The following is a 24,283-nucleotide window of genomic DNA, read 5'->3' on the forward strand; positions in this document are numbered from 1 at the left end:
ATTTCTCCAAACTATTTACGCCCATTTAAGATATAAACTGTTAAAATAACTACTCTCCAATCTGGTCATTTTGACACCGGCTATTTGTTGTTTATTTGATGGTTTAGACGCGCACACGAAGCCTAAAATATAATGTGCAAATCGGTCCATTTCACAGCACACACACATAAGCCGCCTTGAAGTTGGAAACAGCGTCTCTTGCGCGGATTATTGTGCATTTAATAGCTCTTTATTATCAAACACATCCCGCAGTTTAGCAACAGTAGAGACTGCCGTTTACAACAATCACTGAATCTGACATATGTTTAGTTTAGGTTTAAGGAGAAATGACAGAGCAAGGCTGCGAAGGGAAGGATGAGCTCGACGAACACGGCTATAGGAATAGTTTTACCTCATATCATCTTTTTATAATTCTTGGAAGCCGAAATCGAAAATAAATGTATTTTATTATCACAGCACATACCTAAAGTTTAAGCAGACTAAACTTTTGTGTAGTTCTCTTGGCCATCGTCACTCATTAAGCTGACTGTGGTGTTGTGTTCGCTGTAGCTCCACGTGAGAGAGCGCTCGCTTTCTCTTCTGGATTGCGAATGGCAAAAATGCATCATGGATAAATGGTTTAATATTATCTCATATAGAAACGGCTGGCAAAGATAGAATTTGCCAGACATAACGTCTATCAATTATAAATAGTAAGTGTATTTTCTTAATTTCTCCAGAACCGACAGCAGGCAAATTTACTGGTCGCACATGTGCGACTGGATGTAAAATTCAGTCGCACACTCTCAAATTTTAGTCGCAAAATGCGACCATTTAGTCGCACTCTGGAGCCCTGCTATAGATCCACAGGCTTTACTCTTGAGGACTGAACAGGTTCTGCTCGATCATCTTCACTCAAATGTTCTGGGTCTGATTCGGGCTCAGATTGGTATGTTTTTATTGACGCCATTGTTTCTAATACTGACCAAAGCACAGCCTCCAGGTAAGGGGCGTGACGTTTCCGATAAACGTGCACTGCGGTTAGCGAATCACAACACACTGGGCCAGCTAACCAATCTGAGCCCACTGCGTATTTTTGAGGGACTGGCTTCTTACAACCCGGAAAGCATCAGACCGTTTTACAAGGAGGGACAGAGCAGTGTAGAATAAAGGTCAAATATATGAAAAATAAGGCAATTTTTTTAAAAACGAAGCATGAACACATGTTACAGTGCACCCCACAAACACAATCAAGCCTTCAAAAGAATGTGTTTTACCACCCCTTTAAATTGTGTAACCTACATTAAGATTGACATGCTAAACTTTCACAAGTCACAAAAAGCTCTCAACAGCTAAACAGGATTATTGTATTGTAGCTGGTACTTTCAATGTGTCATAGCAATATTTATCTTTTCTGAGTGAGGTCATTGGGTTTGGCAAGACGTGAAAAAAATACAAAGAAAAAGAGGTGATCTTGAGGTGACTTTGAAAGAAAACAGTCATACTTTTCAAACTGTAAGCGATGACTGATGAACTGTTTTTTTCTTTTTACTAATTTTACTTCAAACTTCTTAGAGAAAACAAAAACACTCCTCTGGGAACCTTTTATGCTTCCCTGGAGTGTAACTGAAACTGCAACATAACCCATTTGAAGATTGAATTCAAAGGTCAGCTCTGAACCTTTACACAAGTAGACAAAGTGACAATTGACACTCAACAAATATTCTCAAAAAACAAAGGATGGCAGTGTTCAATAAACCAGCACTTCTGAATTACTGCTATAAGCAGATCAAACTAGGTGCTGCTCATTTGTTAAGGTTTTCATCTTCATAAGTCTTCATGTGAACTATGTGAAATTTTAAAACATGCATCTGTCACCAGAAAACCTCACAATGGATGATCTCAGAAAACACCATGGCTGCGTCCCAATTCGCATACTATCCGTACTAAATAGTATTCGAAAAAAGAATTAGTATGTCCCAAATCTTAGTATGTTGAAAAAAGTATTCCAAAGATTCCCGGATGGTTTACTATTTCCGGTCAGAATCCGAAGTGCAGATCGATGCGCACTCTAACGGCTGATATTGCCCACAACCCATTGCGAGATGGACGAGGATTCGATTAGAACTACAAACGCGGATAAAAAGTGTTAAAAAACTACAAACATGACGGTTACGCGAGTCTGACGGTTACGTGGAGAGGATTAGATAAAGTGGTTTGAGTGAGCAATTATCAGTATTTAACCTGACGAAAAGATATTTATTCAATATTATCCACATTATATTTCTCCTTCAGCAGCATTGAGAACTTTTGTAATGATACGTTTGGCCATTAACTTTGCAAACACATGAGAGGAGTCTCTGCATTAAAGACCCACGAAAGGCAGATCAACGAGCGACTACATTTCTCTCCGATACGGTAGGAAATTAAATTGAAAGTGGGGGATTTGAACTGTGACGATGATTGACAGGGCAGTTTAAACGGTGACGGGACCCGCGTAACAGAGTCCGTTAAAGATGACGAAGTAGTATGTCCCAAAGCTTGCATACTCTTCTGCTACACACTCAAAAGTATGTACTTTTTCTTGACAAAAAGAGTACATACTTTTAGGACGTAGTATAAGTAGGCGAATTGGGACGCAGCCCATGTTTTGTAACTGACATTACCTGGAGGCAATAAACAAACCGCAATCATGAAGGTGGTTTTGGAATGCCATTACTCATTAGCATGTACCTGAACACAAATTTCCATGTGGTGTCTTTGTTATTGAGTCTTGAGAGGACTTTAAATGCTTGCAATGTAACTGAGTAGACTGCTGCAACAGTTCACACCTCTTAAAAAAAAAAAACGTTAGTGCAAAGATAAGAAGAAAAAACAAAGCTACAGCCAGTTATTTTACTTTGAAATTTGCGTTCCGTGTCAGAATGTCTGTTTTTGTTTTGGTCTTTATGATAACGCACGTTTCCAGTTTACCCAATAGTATTTCAACACCACAGGTTGGCAGTTGGAGGAAAAACCCAGTATTGCTGCCGTGGAAGCCAGTAAACAAACTGGTGTCAGAGATCGGAGACTCTAGCCGACCTAAAAAGCCTTGGCATCTTTTTTAAAAATGCGGATAAATCAGCTCATCAACTTAAGAGTGTGTAAGTCTCCTCGCCTTCAATTGTCAAAAGTGCTCATTCCTGTTGTGTGCCCTCAAACTGGAAACCCTCGTGAGCGTCGAGTCTGAGGAGGAGGGGGCGGGGCAAACAATATTAAGAATTTGGACTGTAGTACCCATTTCATACACTAACTGTCATTCTTACATACAGCACCTTTAAAGGGATAGTTCACCCAAAAATGTAAATTCTGTCTTCATATACTCACCCTCAAGTTGTTCCAAACCTGTATGAGTTTCTTTGTTCTGCTGAAAAGATGATATTTTGAAGAATGTTTGCAACAAAGCAGAGAGAGCAATCATTGACTACCATAGTTTTTTTTCCCTACAATGGTAGTCAATGGTTGCTCTATCTGCTTGGTTACAAACATTCTTCTAAATATCTTCTTCTAAATTCTTCTTCTTAATAAGTAAAAAAAAAACATTACTGGTGTGCCTCTTGAGACAAAAAAATGGATTTGACATATTTTAAGATATGTTGGTGCAAGTTGCTTTCAATTAAAACAGCTCAAACATGCATTTTAGTCTGGGACTAGGCTTAAGCCTTGTCTGTCATTTTTGGGTGAATTAACCATTTTATTAGATTACAAATTTTAATCACTTGCCGGGCGTAATTGTAAGATATGAAAGTCACTAAGTAAGATTTTAAGATAAAAGTAATTTTGTGATAAATAAAGTTGTGATCAGTGGAGGCAAGGGAGGCACAGCCTACCCACATTTTTGAGGTTAAAATGGGAGGATTATTTAATGTTAAAAAATTCCCAGTTATTCTTTTCATGTTTCAGAATGTGTATTTGAAGACTTCAGACGCAAAAGCCTCCAAGTCCGTCTGACGTTTTTCTTTAAAATAAGCATTTTTGTCAGGCTTCTATGTATAGGTTTCTACCGAAGAACCGGTACTTCTGAATGCCTGAGGCTGGGATTTAGTGGGTTTGAACTGAAAGTATTTTATGAACATATACTATATGCGGAGAGCATTCACTCAGTATCGTTATCTCATTTTTGACTGAAGTGGCTTTTAGAGACTTTTGCATCTGAACTCTTCATTTATTGTTTGTAATTACCACCATGCTCTTCCCCAAATGTGCCGAATCTGCGAAACGCGAATCTGAGGGGATAGAGAAGGGGAGGGGGAGGCAAATCCATAGCCGGATACTTGTGCCTATGTTGAAAAAAAAAAAAGAAAGCCAATCACCATTGAGTATTACACTTTCAGCAATTAGGAGTGTTGAGAAAAGTAACATGGCAGAGGAGGCTAGCCTCCACTGGTATATCAACCAGTCATCGAAGAGACATAAATTACGTGATAGTACATCAGCGGTAGCAGTTCAAACTACTAACTACATATGGAGAGTAGAGATATTGAATAGTTGATCGCAAACAAATTTAATCAAACTACCATTCAAACAACAGCTACAAATTAAATATTAAAGGAAGACTTAATTTTCTTTGTTTTCTGTAAATTTTCTTTCTAAAAGTGACCAAAAAAGCCTATTTAAAGCAGTTTAAAAATCCTTGGGAGGGGACCGGACCGCAAAATTTTGTGTGCATCCTCTATTTTAACACCCACCACTGGTCGTGATTATGAGAAATAAAATCACAAATGACAAGAAATAAAGTCATATTGCTTTATATAAATTCACACTGCGAGAAATAAAAATCACATTGTGAGATATAAAGTCACATTATAAGATATGAAAGTTACAAATTAAGATGTAATTGTGTGATTTAAAGTCGAAATTACCTTTTTTCCCCTCTGAAGTGGAAACTGGCTTCCGTAGTTTGTGACTTTCTGACAAGTGACGTAGAAATATTACAGCTTCTTCTCTTGATCCAAAACAATGTACAGTATGCTATATGACTGCCATTATCACTGGAATATCTGACAAATGTGGCCAAGAGAAGTTGATTCTGTGACAGGCTAGAAAAGTTCAGGCAGGAAATTACCAAAGCAGTTTTACCCACAAGCCATTTCAGTAAAGGAAAGAAGGCGAGCGCTGAGGTTCAATGTGACCTGAATTCTATTGAGATTCCAGCCGCAGTGCAGCAGATAAACCATCTCAGCCAACACTCACATGAGAGAAGTCAGCATTTCTAACCGCACAGGCTCAAGCATCTGCAGGAGAAACCTGACCCTTTGTGATACCATCAAAATATATGAACATATCAAGACGGGATGATTCGCCAAATGCAAAAGTAACAAACATGAGAAAAACAACACAATCATTGTGCCGAACATGTTCTAAATAGAAGCTTCAACAGGAACATCTACAAGTCAAGAAAAAGTTTTCGAAGGACCGAGGAAAGAAAAGAAAAAAAAGGGCCTCAGGTATTTCAATTTAATAAACTGAAATCAACACTGAACTGACTTGATGCGCATGTGTCTCTTCTAGACTTTCAGAAGAGATCTCAATGTCTCAGACTGTGCTCACATATGCCAAGAAGTCTGGAATCCAAAAGTGTCAAAATCTCAATATGTACTCAAACATTTCTTATTTAGAAGAAAAGTGTTAAATGTCATCTTTTTGACTTTACTAAAGCATTAAAATACCATAATATGCTTGCAGATATTTAGGAAACATGCTAAGATCAAATACTTGTTTCTCTAATAAACACTGCCACGGCCAGATATTCTACTTTGAAATGTACGTTCCGTGTCGGAATGTCTGTTGTTGTCAAGGTCTGTGTGATCCCGCCACTGCTAATAGTATTTCAACACCCCGGGTTGCCAGTTGAAACAAAGCGTGGGAAACAAAGCGTATTGCTGCCATGGAAGCCAGCAAACTCAACCTAAAAAACCTCAGCATTAATCAAAAAATCACTGTGACCAGAAGATATATCAACTGATCAAGGCTTGTCACTTTCCATTGTCAGTTGTGCTCGTTCCTGTTGTATGTCCTCAATCTGGCAACCCACATGAGGAGGAAGGGGCTGGGAATCAACTCTCTCCAATATTTAGAATTTTGACTGCAGGACACATTACATACTGCACCTTTAAACAAAGTTGCTTAAATGAGACATGACTGAGAACTCTAAGGGCCCTATCATACACCCGGCGCAATGCAATGGCAGGTATGAAGCAAGTGTTTTTTGCTAGTTTCAGCCCGACGTAGTTATCATTTTCACGTCCGGCGCCATGTTGTTTAATTAGCAAAAGCACTCGCGCCCATCTGTTCGTCCATGGGAGTGCTGGTCTGTCTGAAAATGAAGTGTGTTCAGTCGCATAGTTGGCGCGTTGCTATTTTGAGGCAACTGAAAACGACTGCACAGTTTCATCGGAATGATATGAAACTTGGTGACTTTTATGGCATTAAGAATGATTCGAGCATGCTAAGTGGTCGTAAAAAAAACAACTACCCACTTGTGCTCTTCGGTCAAAAATGACCGACCATAGGAAATGAATGGGAAATTCAAAAATTCACTGAATAAGACCAGTGCTTGTAAAACCCATTGATTTATTATCTCGTTTTCTATCTGTTATACACCTGACATGATTCAGAAAACAAAACATGTTCACAATATCCAAATATGCATGCTTTCAGTCTGCAAAAAAAATCAGTACATCAATGAAGTTGAAGTCCCTACAAACTCTGAAAACATGGGAATATGCAAGCAGCCGACTGACCTTTCTGGAGCACTTCACATGGTATTCTGTTGTCTCTTCAAAAAGATATTTGAAACCCCCTACAACTGAAAAAAAATCCCAAAGGTTATAGGTGAAATAGAGTACTTTGGAAAAGTTCCGAAGAATCTTTTGTCGCTTCCAAGAAAACAAAGGCAGTATTATCTCGTATTATGCTTTGAGGATGAACTTGTCCTCTCAGATGTACAGTAAATTCAAGATTTTCAAACTTCCACAGAAAGAATACCACAGGCCCCAAATGTCTAGGGATGCAATGAGGCACACTGTGCTCTTTATACGTTTGAAGCAATTCAACTGAATTTTTTTTTTTTTATCAGTCAAGTCGTTTTATATATTGACCACATGTCAAAATAAAATAATATGAAAATAATGTTTTTTGATTTATGTACCCTCAACATCTCAAAAAAGAAAAGGTTCCCATAAGAAAGTAAAAGAACAAACATCTCTCAACTATTTATGCAATATCTAATAAAACTGGAAGTTGCTGCTCTTTTTTCGTACATCCTAAATGACGTGCGTCTCAGAGTGTGCATTTGAAAACAATAAACGCTGTCATATTATCTTGCTTTCGAATGCCTGATGTATGCGAACGCAATCGTGCAAGAGAGTTCTGAGAGGGAATCGTACCTAACCAGTTTGATGACAGACATTGGCTCAGGAATTCCAAAATGAACAAAGCAGCATTCAAGATGTTTTGCAATGCAATTGGTTCGCTGGTTAGTCTAATTATCCAATCACATCCTCTGGTGAGGCAAAGTCACGTGAGTTTTGTTGCGTATGAAGAGATTTATTCAGTAAATGTGTTTCCATCATTGCACATATCCATTTATTTACCTCAATTGAGTGCATATGTTTTTTTATGTACATTTTCAGAATAAATGTGCATCTTAGTGTTTCCGTTCAGCTTTTTTTAATGTGATAACCCAAAATTCAATATAAACATTTCTCATTAAACATGTGCTTCTAAGACCAAATAATCGAAGATATACTAGCCACATTCGTCTATCCATCCATTTATCAGCATCACACACACACAAAAATTACTCATTGGACAAACTCAATTTAAGTGAGGGCCAGATTTCATCCTATAAATATGTGTAGCCCCAACTCATAAAAAATTAATGCAATTAAAAGGTCCAACTCAATTTGATCAGATACAGCTCAAATGAAATTGATACATTTATAAAATTACTTTTTATGCTTGTCAAACTTAAGTTAAAAGATTTAATTGAGAAATCAATTATATGCAGTTTCATTCATCATTTTAAACAATGTATATAATGAACAAATAAGAAAAGACTGATGTGTCCACAGACACCACTCTTCTGCATAATGGTAACCACAAAATTCACAAACATTACAGAACATCCTCTAAATGTCCAACATAACTGAACATTAAACACTAACATTAACTAACAACATCTTTCCCTTTACTGAAAAACAAAATAACACTTTAATCCCTAAATTTACTCTCCCAATGCAGTCTCTTGCAAAGCATGCTGGGCACTATCCACTGCCCAGTTATGGTCAGCAAAAATGATTAATGTAGCTTTAACACAAATTAATGAATTAAACATCAGTTTTAAAAATATTATGTAAATTGAACACAAATTAAGTTGCAAGAGGCAAATAATTTGGAATTTGAATTTTTGGAGTGCACAAACCTTAAATGCTTTTGTAAACATTCCGGCAAGCCAACATTCAAAGTTTGTTTAGATGAAGTTTCCTTTTTATTTATTTTGTTATCATTGCTCCTGGAGTATGAATGTCTTAAATAGTGAACACTGAAGATGGTTTAGGACAGCAAAAAAAAAAACACACACACACAAAAAACAACAGATCAAAGCAAGTACGCAGCCACAGTTACATGATTTATGGGTTTGTGTGTGTGTGCTGTTGACCTGATACAGCTCTCAATTCCAAGCATTCTCGTGTTCTGAAATGCGTTTATAATGCAATGCAAGAATTCTTTGCATTCTCAGTGTTGCCGCAGGGTGTTATAGTGGACATTGGCATTTTTTATTTATGTTAAATGTCTAAGATCATTGTTATAATAATGGTCAAAACAGATGGAAGCTCTGCCAACTGTTTTTGGAAAAGACATGCTGCAATGCAAAGTGAAACCATGTGTGAGGGAGTTGAAAGATTAAAAGTTTAACAAGAACAATTTACTTAAATTTTAAAGTTTAACAATAAGAACATTTGCACACAAATGTGCACATATAATAATTTAAAGGAATCTATACCATCTTGTAGGACTGATAAAAGTATTGGTATAAAATAGTAAAATTCTCATTACCAAAGGGAATTCCCCAAATGTTATTCACCTACATGAAAAGTTCACAGCCTCTTTCAGTATTATTTCTGGTGGCTATTTTCGTTTCTTCAAAGATCTGAGTCTGTCATTCTGAGAAAATAAAAAAGAAAAAGAGCATCCTGATAAAGATCAGGGAGTATTGAGTATTTTGAGCTTTGGGTAATATTTCAGTCAGAGATCAATGTGGGGCTAAAATGTAACATTAAAATGAAGGTCACCATTGTTTAGGTTTTAAATCATAAAATATCATTCAAGAAAACAGGAAAAGCAAAATAAATGTTTGAAACTCCCTATTTGTGAACTGCATAAACATTCATTTTCTTGATCTATTGTATGATCTTACAGGGCATGTCATAAGGTTAAGCATAAAGAGTACTAAACAAACATGCTTGGATTCATTCATTTATTTTTTAAAAGAATGAATCCAAGACAAATATCAAACATGCGAGATCACTCAAAATTCATTAACAACATGTAAGACAGGAAGCACACATTACTCGTTTTTGTTGTTGTTGTTGTTGTGGTTTATAACAACAGCTGGCGCAGTTCAACAAAAAAACCACACATTTTTTAAAAAAGTCTGTGTATTAGTAGACAAGGCTGCTGGCTATAGACTCTGTTTTTTAATTTGGTAAATCATTTGAATTACAATGAGAGTCAGCTCACGATCTCGGTCCAAGATAAGGCCTACAGACCTGCTTTTTCCTGTGTACTGCACAGAAATGAGCTTTGGACACCCTTAAGGTTTCCAAACACAAGTAATATTTTGAATGAATCTTTCCTCATTGTTGCAGTTTATTTGAACATAATTATGCAAGTTCTTAAATAATTCAACCACTGCAATTAGTTCATGATCCAAGAAAATGAGTATGGCGAAAGAGAATAGAAAAAAGAAAGTTATGCTTTAATCAAAGTACTTATTTTTGGTAACACTTTATTTTTGACAGTCCAATTTAGACATTCTACTAACTATAATTAACTTTGCAACTACATCAACTAACTAGAGTATTAGTAGACTGTTAAAGTTAATATGGTCTCAGCCTCAGACTTCACATCTGATGCATATGGCACACACATAGTCAAGTCAAGTCACCATTCACTGATATAGCCATTTCACAATATAGATTGTTTCAAAGCAGCTTTACAGTAAAAAAAATATGGACGTAGTGTTCGTGACATCACCCATAGGATTCTGAAAAGCAGTTTTGAAGCATAAAGTTTTGCCGCTTGGTTCCCGCCTCCTTCTTCCCTGATCCTTTAACTTCGTTACAATATTACTTCACGACCACAAAAAAAAAGCATGTTCTATCTAGTATGAGTGTGTGTAGTATGAATGTAATCTGGACATACTACATTCACCATGTTGTCATTATCATGTGACCTACCAGCGTCAGTTACATCGCTTTACTGCCATTCACAAATCCTCTACTGTGGCCTCATGGGATAGTAAAGTGTCCATCGTATGCACACTTCAGAAATTCGTAGCAAGAATTAAGTAATCCGAGGACTTTTTGCCTACTCTTTTATGAGTACTGTGAATTCGGACATACATACACTCTTGGAGCTCTGTGCTGAGTTGGGTCTGAGAGAGACAGCAAGGAGCCACTCAATACCCATTCCCTTACAGGTGCTGACAACACTTGGTTTCCTGGCAACTGGTTCTTTCCAAAGGGAACTAGCAGACCACTCAGGAATAAGCCAGTCGTCTTTGAGCCACGCAATGCCAGCTGTACTGGACGGGATCCTCCGCATGACTACCAGGTATATAAAGGTTCCCAAACGATGACCAGTCAAACATTAAAAGTGCAGCGATAGCGGGTTTTCCTAATGTAATCGGAGCATTGGACTGCACACACATTGCTATAAAAAGGCACCATCTGAAGAAGAATTTGCATATGTGAATCGGAAACATTTCCTTTCAGTAAATGTGCAGATAATAGGAAGAGTTCAGAAGCAAAAGCCTCTAAAAGCCACTTCAGTCAAAAATGAGATAACGATACAAAGTGAATGTTCTCCGCATATAGTATACGTTCATAAAATACTTTCACTTCAAACCCACTAAATCCCAGCCTCAGGCATTCCGAAGTACCGGTTCTTCGGTAGAAACCTATACATAGAAGCCTGACAAAAATGCTTATTTTAAAGAAAAACATCAGACGGGCTTAGAGGCTTTTGCATCGGAAGTTTTCATATGTGATGAACAAATACGCCTAACAAATATTGTGGCAAGGTGGCCTGGGTCAACCCATGACTTATACATCCTTACAAACAGCATGGGATGAGGCTCCAAGCTGCAGGGTGCGCGATGGGTGGCTTCTTGGTGAGTGATGCATTTAAAGTTATGGTTCGGTCACATTTTTTTGCCTTTAATTATTCAACTGTCCATCAGGAGACCGTGGTTATCCACTAAAGACGTGGCTGTTAACTCCCCTCACCAACCCACAAACTGACCGAGAGCACAGATACAATGATGCCCATTCTCGCACTCTGTCAGTTATAGAGCAGGCTATTGGGACGCTGAATGTTGGTGGCGCTGCCTTGACAGGACTGGGGGGGTTAAGCTGTTATACCGTTATATTGTTATACTGCTGTTATACCGCCCTGACAAGATAGGCCTGTGGTGTGCTGCACAATGTTGTGCACAGGCACGGCATACCACTTGGTGAGGTGGCGGCACCACCAGATGACCCCGACCCAGGACCAATGTATGTGCAGCCCAGCCAACAAGCCATTCAGGCCCGTCAACATGTGATTTCGACAAAGACAAAGTACATTTTTTTACCAGTTCCTTTAATGAGTGGCTTATGTCGGTGAGTGCGTCAGTGATATTTTTCAGATGACTTAATTTCTTCGATGGCCATAAAGATTTGCTGTTGTGACTCAGAACAGAATGCGTCAAGACAGACGGACGGGCCTCAGCACTGGGGGGAACACTGGAAACGCCGGAGACACTAGAGACGCCGGACACAATGGGCTCCGAGTGGACGTTCCTACTGTTGCACCATATAAGTCTAAATAAACACAGGTACCTGTTACTGTGATTTGAGTCGGTTATTTATTTATGGGTACACACATTTGCCATAAATACAATGGATATGTAAAATCTCTGGTGTACTTTTGGTCAGCTACATTGCATGCATTTAAAAAATAAATGCAGGCTGGTAAACTATGTGTACCAAAGTTAAGCAAACAAATGAGAAAGTAGTCACCTTCATGGAAGTCCTGTAGTAAATCCAAGTCTCCCACAGCAACCGATACCATTCCAGAGAGTAAATACCATAATAGACCATAATAAGACCCATAATAGAGGCAACTCTCTGCTCAAGGGGTGTAAGTTCACCGATCCCTGTACCACTGCCTGTTCTGTTCACACTTTGCCGGTGCACAGAAGTTCTCTGCTTAACTTCCACCTTTATATCAGACCGTTTCTTTTTAAGGTCATTTACAGTGCGATTTTCAGATCCCATCTGGCATCAGCCAAACTCTCCCACTCATTTCTTTTTTCTTTTGTTATTAATTCCGGAGGACAACGTTCCAAATAAAATATTTGTTCTCGTTTCTACCTCCGATAGTAGCAACTCTAATTCACTTTCTGTAAGGTTTTGTTTCTTGCTGCTTGCCAAAGTGGACTCATTACCATATTAAAATGTATTTAATTAAGCAAGGAGACTAAGTGGGGTGCTGTGCTTGTGCACTCAATTTCACGTTAATTGGGATGTACAAAGAGAATATGCGTGGGATCCTGCATATGCAGAGATTCATAAATCAGATTTTTTTTGTGCATATATGCACATTTACAGCTTTGCCCGTACGCAATGTTTTAGTATGAATTCAATGCAAGTCTTAGTACATGAGGTCCAAGGAGTTGGCCATTTGTTTGGTGGTCTTTGGGTTTGGCAATAATTTTGTTAAAATCTAGCTCCAAAGGAAAAGCATTTATTTTTCAGCAAAAAAAAAAAATATATATATATATATTTCCCTTTGGAGCTAGAAAGAGAATTATACAGAGTACTTTTTTACCCATTTTAGACTATGGTGGTGTTATTTATATGCATGCTTCTACATATTTATTGAAAAGGCTTGATGGTGTTTATAATGCTGCACTGCGTTTTATAACAAATGCTTGTTCACATACTCATCACTGTTTGCTGTACAACTATGTAGGTTGGTCCTCTTTATATCAAAAGGAGGAAATCACATATGTTAGTACTGTAAAGACATTGTTTTATGCCTCCAAATTACATATGCTTATGTCGACAGAACTATAGCACCAGATCATCAAATGGGATTAAATTAGTAGTACATAGGGTACACTCAGAGCATGGAAAATCATCATTCTCTTATTATGCTCCATGTCTGTGGAATGAATTTCAAGTTACTAAGTTACAATTCCTCCTTTGAATATGTTCAAAAATGTATTGCAGTGTAAAATGAATTAATCATGTTGCTGTTTTAATTATAGCTTTGACTGTTTAGAATTTATCATGCGTGTTATATGTTTATGTGAAATTTTATTACGACCATCTTGGCCAGGACTCCCTGGAAGAAGAGATTTCTTTCAATCTCAATGGGACCTTTTTGGAAAAATAAGGGATAAGTAAAAAAAATTAATCCTTCGATTCTGACCATTCGGTCATTAACAAGAGCCACAAAACCATAAGACACTATTTGAAAAACCCATTTAACCAGAATACAATACAATAATGTTCACTTTGTGATTCTTTCAGACAGGAAACATATTTTGATAAATGTGACCATTAATCACAGTTAAACCGTTCGGCATGAGTTTTTTTTTTTTTCTTCATAGAACTGACATCTGTCGTACTGTAAAGAGACATCAAATAAATGCAGAAAAAATAAAGATTGAATTCATTTTTGTTTTATTTACTTACTGTTAGGCAGTTCCACAACTCACAGAGTTCAGGAACCCAGCAGGTGAGCTGCTTTTGTTTGAGCTCAAACAAGCCTACATTGAAAATGGTTTTATGCCTTTCAGTCCCACTTCCCTTCTTCCCATCATGCAACATGGCATGAATAATTATGGTTGCAGTGTTGGGATATTTGACAGTTTCCACTCAAGTACAGTATATTTTTTACAGGAAACATGGGATAGTTCCTAATACCAGTAGCATAAATGTAAAGGACAACTTTCATAGAATTTGCATGGCACATTTTAAATCATTAAATTAATAATTATATTAATTCAACAACAAAAAAAGTTATACGTTCACCTCCCTTTTTTACATTTTATGATCTGAATATCATCTTGTTTTTTCTTTCTTAATTATAGAAGACTGTAATTATAGTTTATCGCTAGTGAACAAGACCAAAAGGAGCCAGATGAGCTCATGGTAACTAATACCTGTGGCACTTTAATTATTGATTATTAAGAAAATTTTAAGGTTTGAAGGCCTGAAGAGACAAACAGGAAAGCCCAGTCTAATTCAGTCACGCAGCATTATTCATTTCTCAATAGCTATCTGCGTATTATGGCTTGTGGTGCATTGAAAACCAGCGATGCATGAATCTGTGGTGACAGCATCATTGGCCTGAGCAGGACGGCTGTTCATCAAACTCTCCATCAGTTACTTACATAACCAAAACTGCAATCAAAAGCTTCCTGTGGAAAGTGGGCACTCCGAAAATAACATGTTGGAGGGGGCTGCATACAAAGTAATCCAAAAGTTGGCTATATTAAATTTAGACCTTTTCCCAAAGGAGACGTGAGCATTTTCTTTGGGTCACCTTTCCCACAAATGTTTCGATCAATATGGTTTGGCCTGCGTTCAATGGTTCCATCTCAGGCCTGGCTGAATATCTATGATAATGTGGGTTTCATATGACCCTATTTGGTGTGTTTTAGCATGCTGACGTTATTTGATTTCTATTTCTCATTTGATTGGAAAGGTCACTATAACGACTAACGAGTCTCAGGTATCATTGTGTTCTTCACTGACTCCAGGCCTGCATCTCTGGAGACTCTGTAATGTACAAGCTTACCTCATTATTGATCTCAGTATTGATCTCAGTATTGATCAGTGCTTTCATGTTGGGCATTACTTTCTTCAGCTCAGATAATCAAGAGACAAAGAGACTTCAAAGATGGTAAGATCAGTAATTAGCAAAAGTGGGAGTTCCAGTGATCAATTCCATCATTTTAAATACTTCAACAACAATAAACAGCACAGGAATGCAAAACAGCAAAATCATATTAAAAAGGAATATTTCGGAGTTAATATTACTATAACTTGTTAATAACAAGTATGGTATAATGTTGATTACTAAAATTACAAATTTGGCTCATCCGTCGTTTTTTTCTAGGTTCAAATTCTAGGTTACAGTGGTTACAATGGAAATGAATGGGGCCAATTTTTGGAGGATGTAGAAGCAGAAATGTGAAGCGTATAATTTTACTAAATATAAAAGCACTTACATTAAAGGTTGCTTCAAAAAACAAACGCTTCAAAGAGTTTTTCCAATGATCTCAACAGCTTTAAAATTATATTTATAAAATGTTATTATATGAAAGGTTTCAATATTATGATTTTTGTTATTAAGACACCATTTTAAATAGTTCTTACGTTGTTCATTTGTTCAGACAGTTGCACTTTTGGGGTTTAAGATAACAAAACATAGAATAATATGTATTATTTAAACATACTAAAAACAAATTCAAACTAAATAGACTTTATAGAATAAAATGATATGTTATGAATTCATCAAATTATTTTAAAATAATTTGATCTAAACTTGGACACAACATAAATATGCACGTCATGTCATTGACCCGTATATGTTCTCATCATTTTTACACTCACCATAGGGTTTTAGGCACAACTCAACACCTAAACCAATTAAAAGTATTGGGACCACTTGGTACACAAGGGGTACTTTGTTAAGGTCAACATGATTTTTTGATGTCATGTTGACCTTAAAGGAACATTCCTGGTTCAATACAAGTTAAGCTCAATCGACAGCACTTGAGGCATAACGTTGATTAACGACAAAATAATTCCCACTTGCCCCTATTTTCTTTAAAACAGGGTTACAGTAGCTGCATTTTATGCTCATTGCACAGCATCTCAAATATAGTCTTTCTGAAATGCCAGAGTCAAAGTCGGTCATTAAAAATGATTTGGTAGAATGACCTCCCAGAAGTGTCTAACATATTTGCGTTCCCAAACACAAGGCATCCGAACGCAAGATAACATGACAACGCATTTCATCTGCGCAGTTTGAAATGCAGGTAATTTATTATGTAGGGAAAAAAGAGCCACAGTGGCTTCCTTGGTTGCAGCAAATTCCATTTTTATTAGTCATAAAAAACAGTCATAAAAATATGCTTGCAGACACACATTCCTGATATTTAATCAAATCTAAGTAGATTCTTTTCTCATAAAAGGAAGGGAATTTAAAATAACTCTGTATAATAAGTGTAAATAGCAACTCTATATATACACTTTCTTAGCGATAGAAGATATTTACACTATATATTGTCGATGCTATTTACTAAGTGAAATAGCATACTAAGTGAAAATCGTGATATATTCTATTTACACCATGTAAAAGTAGGCTAGTTCTTTGCAATATGTGTAAATAGTAATAAGATGCTATTTATACTTTATTTTGACAGATACATACTATTTGCACCTCAGTATTGTTGTACATTAACAGGATGTAATAAGAGTGTGTAGATGATTATATTTATTAAAATTATTAAATGGATGCCGCCTTAATGGGACAATAAATGCCCTCCCTACACCTATCCCTAACCCTACCCAATAAATGCTTTTATTATTATTAAACATTTCGTTAGGCCCTTTATTTCTATTTTTAGAACATGTTCTTATTTTTTATTGAAAGTAAATGCCTTTCCGATGTGATATGTGATAGGAAAAGAGGGAAAAGAGAGAAGAGCGAGCTCTGCAAAAGGCGTATTCGAACCTAGATCTTTTAGCCTTATGCTTTACTGACTACACCACTGAAAACGTTGAAATATGCCCGTTATTTTTTTTATCTTGTTTTTACCAAACAGGCATTGTTAGGCAGAGCTAGTGCGAATAGCACTTGCCAACAAGGCACGCTATTTGCACTTGGTGTAAATGGACACTTCGTTTTTATTATTGAAACTTTGTGCCAGTTTTCCAGAAAGTGACAATTTTGTTCTCTTAAGGACATGGGACAGTGACTGTGCTTTATTCGCAAATGTTTGTGTTTTTTGTATTTCATTTTCTGCATAAGTTAAATTTGCAACTTTGGATGGAAACATGGCATAAGTGAGGCACTTACAATGGAAGGGAATATGGTCATTATAAGTGCGTCACTGTAACCCAAAAGAGGGATTCAGTGGAAAATTATTTTTGCGGTGATCATTAGCAATGTGCCTCAAGTGCTGTCGATTGAGCTTAACTGGCATTGAACCAGGAATGTTCCTTTAAGGTCAACATGACATCAAAATTGAGTCTATTTACTTTCTTAAAGGGACAGTTTACACAAAAATTAAAATTCTGACATTATTTACTCACCCTGTTCAGCAGAAGAAAGATATTCATACAGGTTTGGAACAACTTGGTTGAGTAAATTATGACAATTTAAATTTTTGGGTGAACTATCCCTTTAATATTTGTTTCTACTCTTATTTTTGGTTCATGGTATTTCAGAGAAAAAAAAACGATACCCTGAATTGCCTTACTTTTTTTCTGGCATTGCTTTTAAGATATCAAACATGTAAGTTTATTGACAAGCCAACTTGTGTCATACCCAAAAACAGACACACATTCCTGATCTGTATTCTTTAAATAGTTTAAGAAAGACAGATTAAGCACATGGCCCAATATTTAATCAAATCTAAATAGATTCTTTTCTCATAAAAGGAAGGGAAATTAAAATAACTCTATATAATACATTGTACACTTATTTCAGCCAGAATCGAAGTTAAAAACGTATTGTATGAAGGTCAAACAGGGAACTCAAACAAACACAGTCCGTCTGTTTAACTTTGTGACATTTCTGCACACAATAAGACTAATGAGACAAACAGTAACGCAATAAGACTGATGACTGCAATAGATGTAAAAGATAAAAGTTGGGGGGAAAAACACCCTAAACCTTATAAACAGGTGGCAGATTACAGTTACACTGAATTAACAGTGCTGAAATATGGCCAGCAAATGCAATTCAAGGTTAACGTCTACTGTATCTTTATTGAGCAAACACTTGATGTCTGACAGCATTCGTACAATAAATTAAATTCAGATGACAGAGTGATCAAAGGCAGCATGTCATTTCCTGCTCCGTGTGGTGAGGTAGATATCGGCTTTGGCAAATTCCCAGTGCCATGACTTTATTGTTAAAGCTCTTATATTACAAATGGGTGTGGTGGAAAGTATAAACATTAAAAATAATTTTTATAACTAACTTTGTGTGTGTGTGTGTGTGTGTGTGTGTGTGTGTGTGTGTGTGTGTGTGTGTGTGTGTGTGTGTGTGTGTGTGTGTGTGTGTGTGTGTGTGTGTGTGTGTGTGTGTGTGTGTGTGTGTAAAACGGTTCTATTTGCTAAGGCTAATTTCACAGCTAGACTTTTTGTCTCATACTTTGTCAAGCTCTTCATTGAAACTATTGTTTCCTGTTAACTACAAACTAGTAAAAAAAAAAAAAAACATTTAAAAAAAATAATGCCACAATTGAGGGGCAGTCATAATTTATGGAAAACACTTTCTTCACTTAGTAAATGCTGAAATAAAGATGACCATACTTTTATAAATTTGCAATAATTTATATTTGAAACATCGCATTTCTAGATAAAGAATAACTATCAAATCTGCACATAAAAGACAATACAGGTGTGAAAAAAGTTGTAATATTTTAGTTTAAATACAAATCAACCCCTGAAATATAAGTGTCTATCTGCAGCTGAAAAACACCTACATATGCAGTTTTACACACTCTGATATATAATAATCCTAGAAATATGATCATGTACAAATTGGCCCATGTCTTCTTCTAAGAAAAACTGGAACTGAACTGGGTATTTTTCAATATTGAGACATAGTTCCTTCCTCCTTTACCTCCTTCTGCATAGAGCCTCTCTAAAAGGTCCAGCTGTACCCTGTGCGCGTTCTGAATGGAGACGTGCCTTATCGTTCAATGTTACAAAGGAAATATGACATTCGGGTGGGTGCAAATGCACATGATTCTGAGTCTGTGTGTATGGAAAGAATAATCACAATGGTTTGGTTATGTAAACTATTTGCTTTGGATAAAATATCTAGTGTTTATTTCCAGGCGACAAGCAGAGCATCTCATGAGACAAAGGGAATACTATTAGTGTCGTCTTTCAATATATTGCATATACTGCATGCTGCAGTGTACAAGAGTGAGACAAAAGGGAAATGTAGAGCGAGCTTGATGCATTAGTGTAATTATTAAAACAAAACAGATTTAATCATATACCCTAACCCAAAATCTAACATTGATTGATAGCCTTAGTTATAACTTTCATTACTGTTATTAACAAAACTTTTTGTCAAATGTCTAAAAGTTTGAGCAATAGTAATTTGTTCAAAGTAGTAACTAGGCTTAGTCTCACAGTACAAAATAACTGTATTTCCACAACTTTTACACTTCAAAAAACCTGATCTACTCAGAAAACAATCTATTTTTAAACTGGTAGAGGAAAAACAGGGCTAATCGAATCCAGTCTTCCAGGGTTGTCAAGTTTGTAACGTGCGTCTAAATTAAGAGCTAGCACTGACAACGTGGTAAAAAAACAAAAACAAAACACATCAACTGGCATTTGGGATTACAATGCAAAAATAATAGCCTTTGTTATGTAATACATGTACAAGCTCCCCCGCAGCAAATACACGCCCAGTGACTGCAACAAGCGACTCAAAGACTACAGCGAAACCTCACCTACAGCTCATGGGGTTGAATGGGTTGAAGAAGGTAAATATGTGCTGTTTTTCCACCAAGGCTGATTTGTAAAATGCAGACTTCTTGTTTAGTCAATCACGTAAATAAACTCGTAAGTATATGTTAGCAGGATGCAATTTAAAGGCAAAAGATTTTGTAGTGAACTGATCTTAGACTAAACAACTGTGAATAATTTGCCACTAAATTGCAAAGACAATCTCCATGACCTTTTAAAGCAGAATCAAAAAAGCAATTGCAGTTCAGTCTATCACATCTGTTTAAAAGGATGACATGGGTTGGGAAAGAAAAATACAGCATAAACCAGCAGGAATTTCATGTTGGTCCAGGCTGGTTTTACGAGGTTTAGCTGGTACCAGCGTGCAAATCCCTTTTTCTGATGGCCAGAAATGCTGGATTTTTCATCAGGGGAAACAAAGACACCAGACATCCTTTTTAATGAGTTGCTGGTTTTTAGTGCCACACATGACATAGACTGTGGGTGCTGCAACAAAGTTGAGCAAAGCTCAGATTTATGTAAAATTTTATGCAAATGCACAGCAATCTTATACACTGACTACCAATGAGATCCCCCATCTGTTCAAGTTAAATACAGGTTAAATGGCAGGATAGCAACACCAACAGCAAAGTGACTCACTGAAAATGTTTTTTGAAAATAAAAGCTAACAAAAAACTGTTAACAAAAGAAAATGCATCACATTTTCCGTGATACATATTAGGATACGGTTACATCATGAACTCAGTTTGTGCATGGTTACGGTTGTTTATAGATATTGGTATGCGTTGGACTTGGCTGAAATATGGCAGTGCAATCTGTCAACATAAATGAGTACACACCTCTGTTTTGTATTGAAGGGTGCTCATAATGCTTCACGAAGCCTTGAGACATCTACAAAACTTTGTTTTTAATCAGTGGTTTGGAGTTTGTTTCAAAATCGCCAAGTCACATGATTTCCTGGAGGGCCACCGTCCTGGAGAATTTAGTTCCACCCCTAATAAAACGCACCTGCCTGTAATTTTTAATCAATCCTGAATACTTTGGTTGGAAATTTCAGGTGTGTTTGATTAGGGACGGAGCCTCCAGTGCGCCTCCAGGAGCGAAGCTGATATCCCTGATTCAGAGTTTTGAAAAGCTCTGTTTCCTCCCATCACTACTGTTTTGTTCACCATTCTATTGTTGTTTGACAAGGAACTTCTATAAGCAAGCCCAAAATGTTCTTCAGTAGTTTTTGGCATAAACGTGCCTTACTACTGGCCTGGCATGGCTATATGAGAGCGGTAAAGCCTCACAGGACAGAGGGGTTTCCTAAAATGCTGACTACTCACATACGATTGTCTGGACAGTTACTAAAGATCTTGAAAAGCACTTGACCAATCAATTACAGGAAGAGAACTAACTGTTGTAAAATCTCATCAACATCGATTCTGAGTAAACAGACTGGAAAACGCTAGAACAATTCAGTGACATAAAACAATAGAAAATGTCTAGTACTCACAGTGAGTGGCAAGGAGCAAATGACGAAGATGAAGGTCATGCAGGCCAGCAGCAGTAAATGGTCCATCTCCTCCTCTCCCTGTCCAAACCAGGTGCTCAGCCTCCTCTTGCGTCCAGCCGACACCACTGAACCCCGACGTGTCAGCTGGCTCCGGTGCATGCGGCAGAGGCTGATGATGACCGAACCGTTGCACAAGAACACTACAGTGATAAGCAGTGCCATGAGCACGGCGTAGGACAGCGAGAAAGTCAGTGTTCTCCTATCCTCATCCTCACTCTCTCCTTCTGCCTCCATCTTGATAAAACACCACGTGCCTGGGCAGTATTGCTTGTGCCTCCCGTATCCAAAGAAAGGCAGCAAGCAGAATCCGAAGGTAAAGAGATAGATGAGGAAAAGGACGATTTTAGCAAAGCTGCGCCGTACATGTTTGGAGTAGAAATACGGGTGACTGATGGCAAGGCACCGCTCCACTGCCATGGCACAGAGTATGAACATAGACGCCAGGCCGAAGAACGTCATGGCGAAGGCGAAGAGTCCGCACAGCCGCTGATCTTTCGTCAGACCCACCAGAGATGTGCTCTGGGCATAGCAAATGAAAACCGGTGGACTGAGTAAACACGTTCCCAGCAGATCTGTCAGAGCCAGGCCAGTCACGAGAATGCAGAAGACCGAGGACTTGGTTCGACGCTCTTTCTGGTGGACACCAAGGATGGCCAAAGCCATGAGGTTGCCAACCACCCCGGCGATGAACATCACAGCGCTCATCACCGGATTCCCATTCACATCGATTCTGGAGATATTCTCGCATGACTGGTTTGAAAGCATGTTCAGACGGACCTGCCCTTAAACCCTGAGCCCAGACACAGGGATGGGGCAATGGCAACTTTGTCTATCGTGAAAGACTTGCAGTTCTTTGTCTTGGAGGGTCTGTAAAAATAGAAAGTATTTCTTCAGAATCAATACGTCTCATCCTAGATCCCACCCATAGTTGCTTAACAACCCCATTAAAAATAGGCTGATGGCCGCTATTTTCTATTCCCGTGTTGATGTACAGTACTTCCTGTTGAAACAGGACATTGTGGCAGGATCTAATGGTTTGTTATTTTAAATAGCCATTAGTTAACATCACAGCCATGAATCATAGTTATCTGTTCGCTATTGATTGTTAGTGGCAGGTGGTTTAACACAGAGTGGTTTTCACATTTTAGAGAGTGTGTTATTATACAAACATTTGCATATTCAAATATATTTTCATATGACTGAATAAACCTTCTGATACAAAAATAAGTTATTTGAACAATCACCTCAGGTAGAACTAGATCTTTATGGTAACAACTGCACAATTTTAGAATGCTTATTGTATGCAGTGATTATCTACATTATGTTTTTTGTTGTATGCAAAGTACAGTGAGGTGCAAATGTCTGCAGAAAAAGGGGATTTTATTTTATTTTTTTAACCTGGAGGTTGAATTTTGCACTATGTTATTAATAAAAATAGGTATATCTGTGATATTAAACTCCTTTGTAAAGACGACCAGGTGTTTTGGTTACAACTGAAGCATAAGATGCTGTTTGGGTCATTCTCAAATCAAGCTGGAGAACATGATCATCAGGTTTTATGCAAATATGAGAAGTTAAAGAAAGAGGGACAAACCAAAATACTAACAAATTCTGAAATCATGTCAATTTTTCAATGCAACTCTTCACTCCTAACCTGCTATGCTTTTTCACATGTGACTTTCACATACAAACTTGATCAAATGAGTGCATTTAAGCGTGTGTCATGTTATGTATCATCATGTATCACAGTTTATAACAGATGTTCCTTCGCAGGAAAACTTCATCACACTCCAATAATTTCACAACAACAAGTAGTCGTGGCAATAAAGCATCATTTTAAATCAGCAGTCAGTACGCACCTGTCCGCGGACTGTCCATCACTGCTGCGCGCGGTCACTCTTCTCAACCACATCACTCACTAACCAACATATAAGTAGTATTTCAGTCACTCCAAACATAATATTTCAAAGCGACGTCGATATTATGCTATGTCTTCGAGCTTCCGTTTCTTCAGTAGTTTCTTTTCATTCAAACGGTTGTTAGTTTAGTTAGTCTAGCCAGTTCTGGCCAACCACCGAATTTAACGCGCAAAATAATTTCAGACTAGAGTTCATTACGCCTGAAACCAAACAAAACTGTCAGAAAAGCATTGACCCTATTCATTCCTCACGCTCGTTGTAAAGGTAGACAAGAGTAAGACTACTTGTATGACTTCCCTCCTCCGGTTAAAATAGCAGCGTGAGAAAAGAAAGGAGGGGCATCTGACAGCTTTCACTGCTTCTCATTATTCAGTGATCTGCGTGATACGTTGTTGACTGAATTACAGACAACACACATAGATTGTAATAATGTAAACAATTACTACAAAAAGTTTACAATATTTAAGTTTACTACAAAAATAGTTTGAGTTTAAAGTACATGGATGACGCGTCATCGAATATATGGTTTTGAAAAATAAATTGAAACATTTGACAATTTAGTTATTAAATTTTTTTTTCAGAAATATATTATAATTAATTATAGTTAGGCCTAAATATGCAGATTAAATAAAACAGCAAATTTTATAATATACCTTCAAAATAATTTTTAAATAATAATTAAACAAATTAAATTGAATGCTAATGTAAAACAATTAATGTATTATTATTAAGTGCAATCTATCTATCTATCTATCTATCTATCTATCTATCTATCTATCTAT

At 37.2% G+C, this 24,283-nt stretch overlaps 1 protein-coding gene across 1 annotated transcript in view; it reads right to left on the reverse strand.

Annotated features, from left to right (window-relative positions):
- ptgir (prostaglandin I2 receptor) overlaps positions 1-23,826 on the reverse strand; it is a 41,632-nt gene extending 17,806 nt beyond the window's left edge. Inside the window, exons 1-2 of the mRNA XM_079824632.1 lie at positions 23,442-23,826; positions 21,523-22,449 (exon numbers count right to left, since the gene is read on the reverse strand). Coding sequence (XP_079680758.1) covers positions 21,523-22,347 — 825 coding nt within the window. The 5' untranslated portion in view covers positions 22,348-22,449; positions 23,442-23,826. The remainder of the gene's footprint in view (positions 1-21,522; positions 22,450-23,441) is intronic.
- Positions 23,827-24,283: the final 457 nt, after the last annotated feature.

The sequence above is a fragment of the Gobio gobio genome (assembly GCF_949357685.1).
Source record: "Gobio gobio genome assembly, chromosome: 8".
In the NCBI taxonomy this organism is placed as follows: domain Eukaryota; kingdom Metazoa; phylum Chordata; class Actinopteri; order Cypriniformes; family Gobionidae; genus Gobio; species Gobio gobio.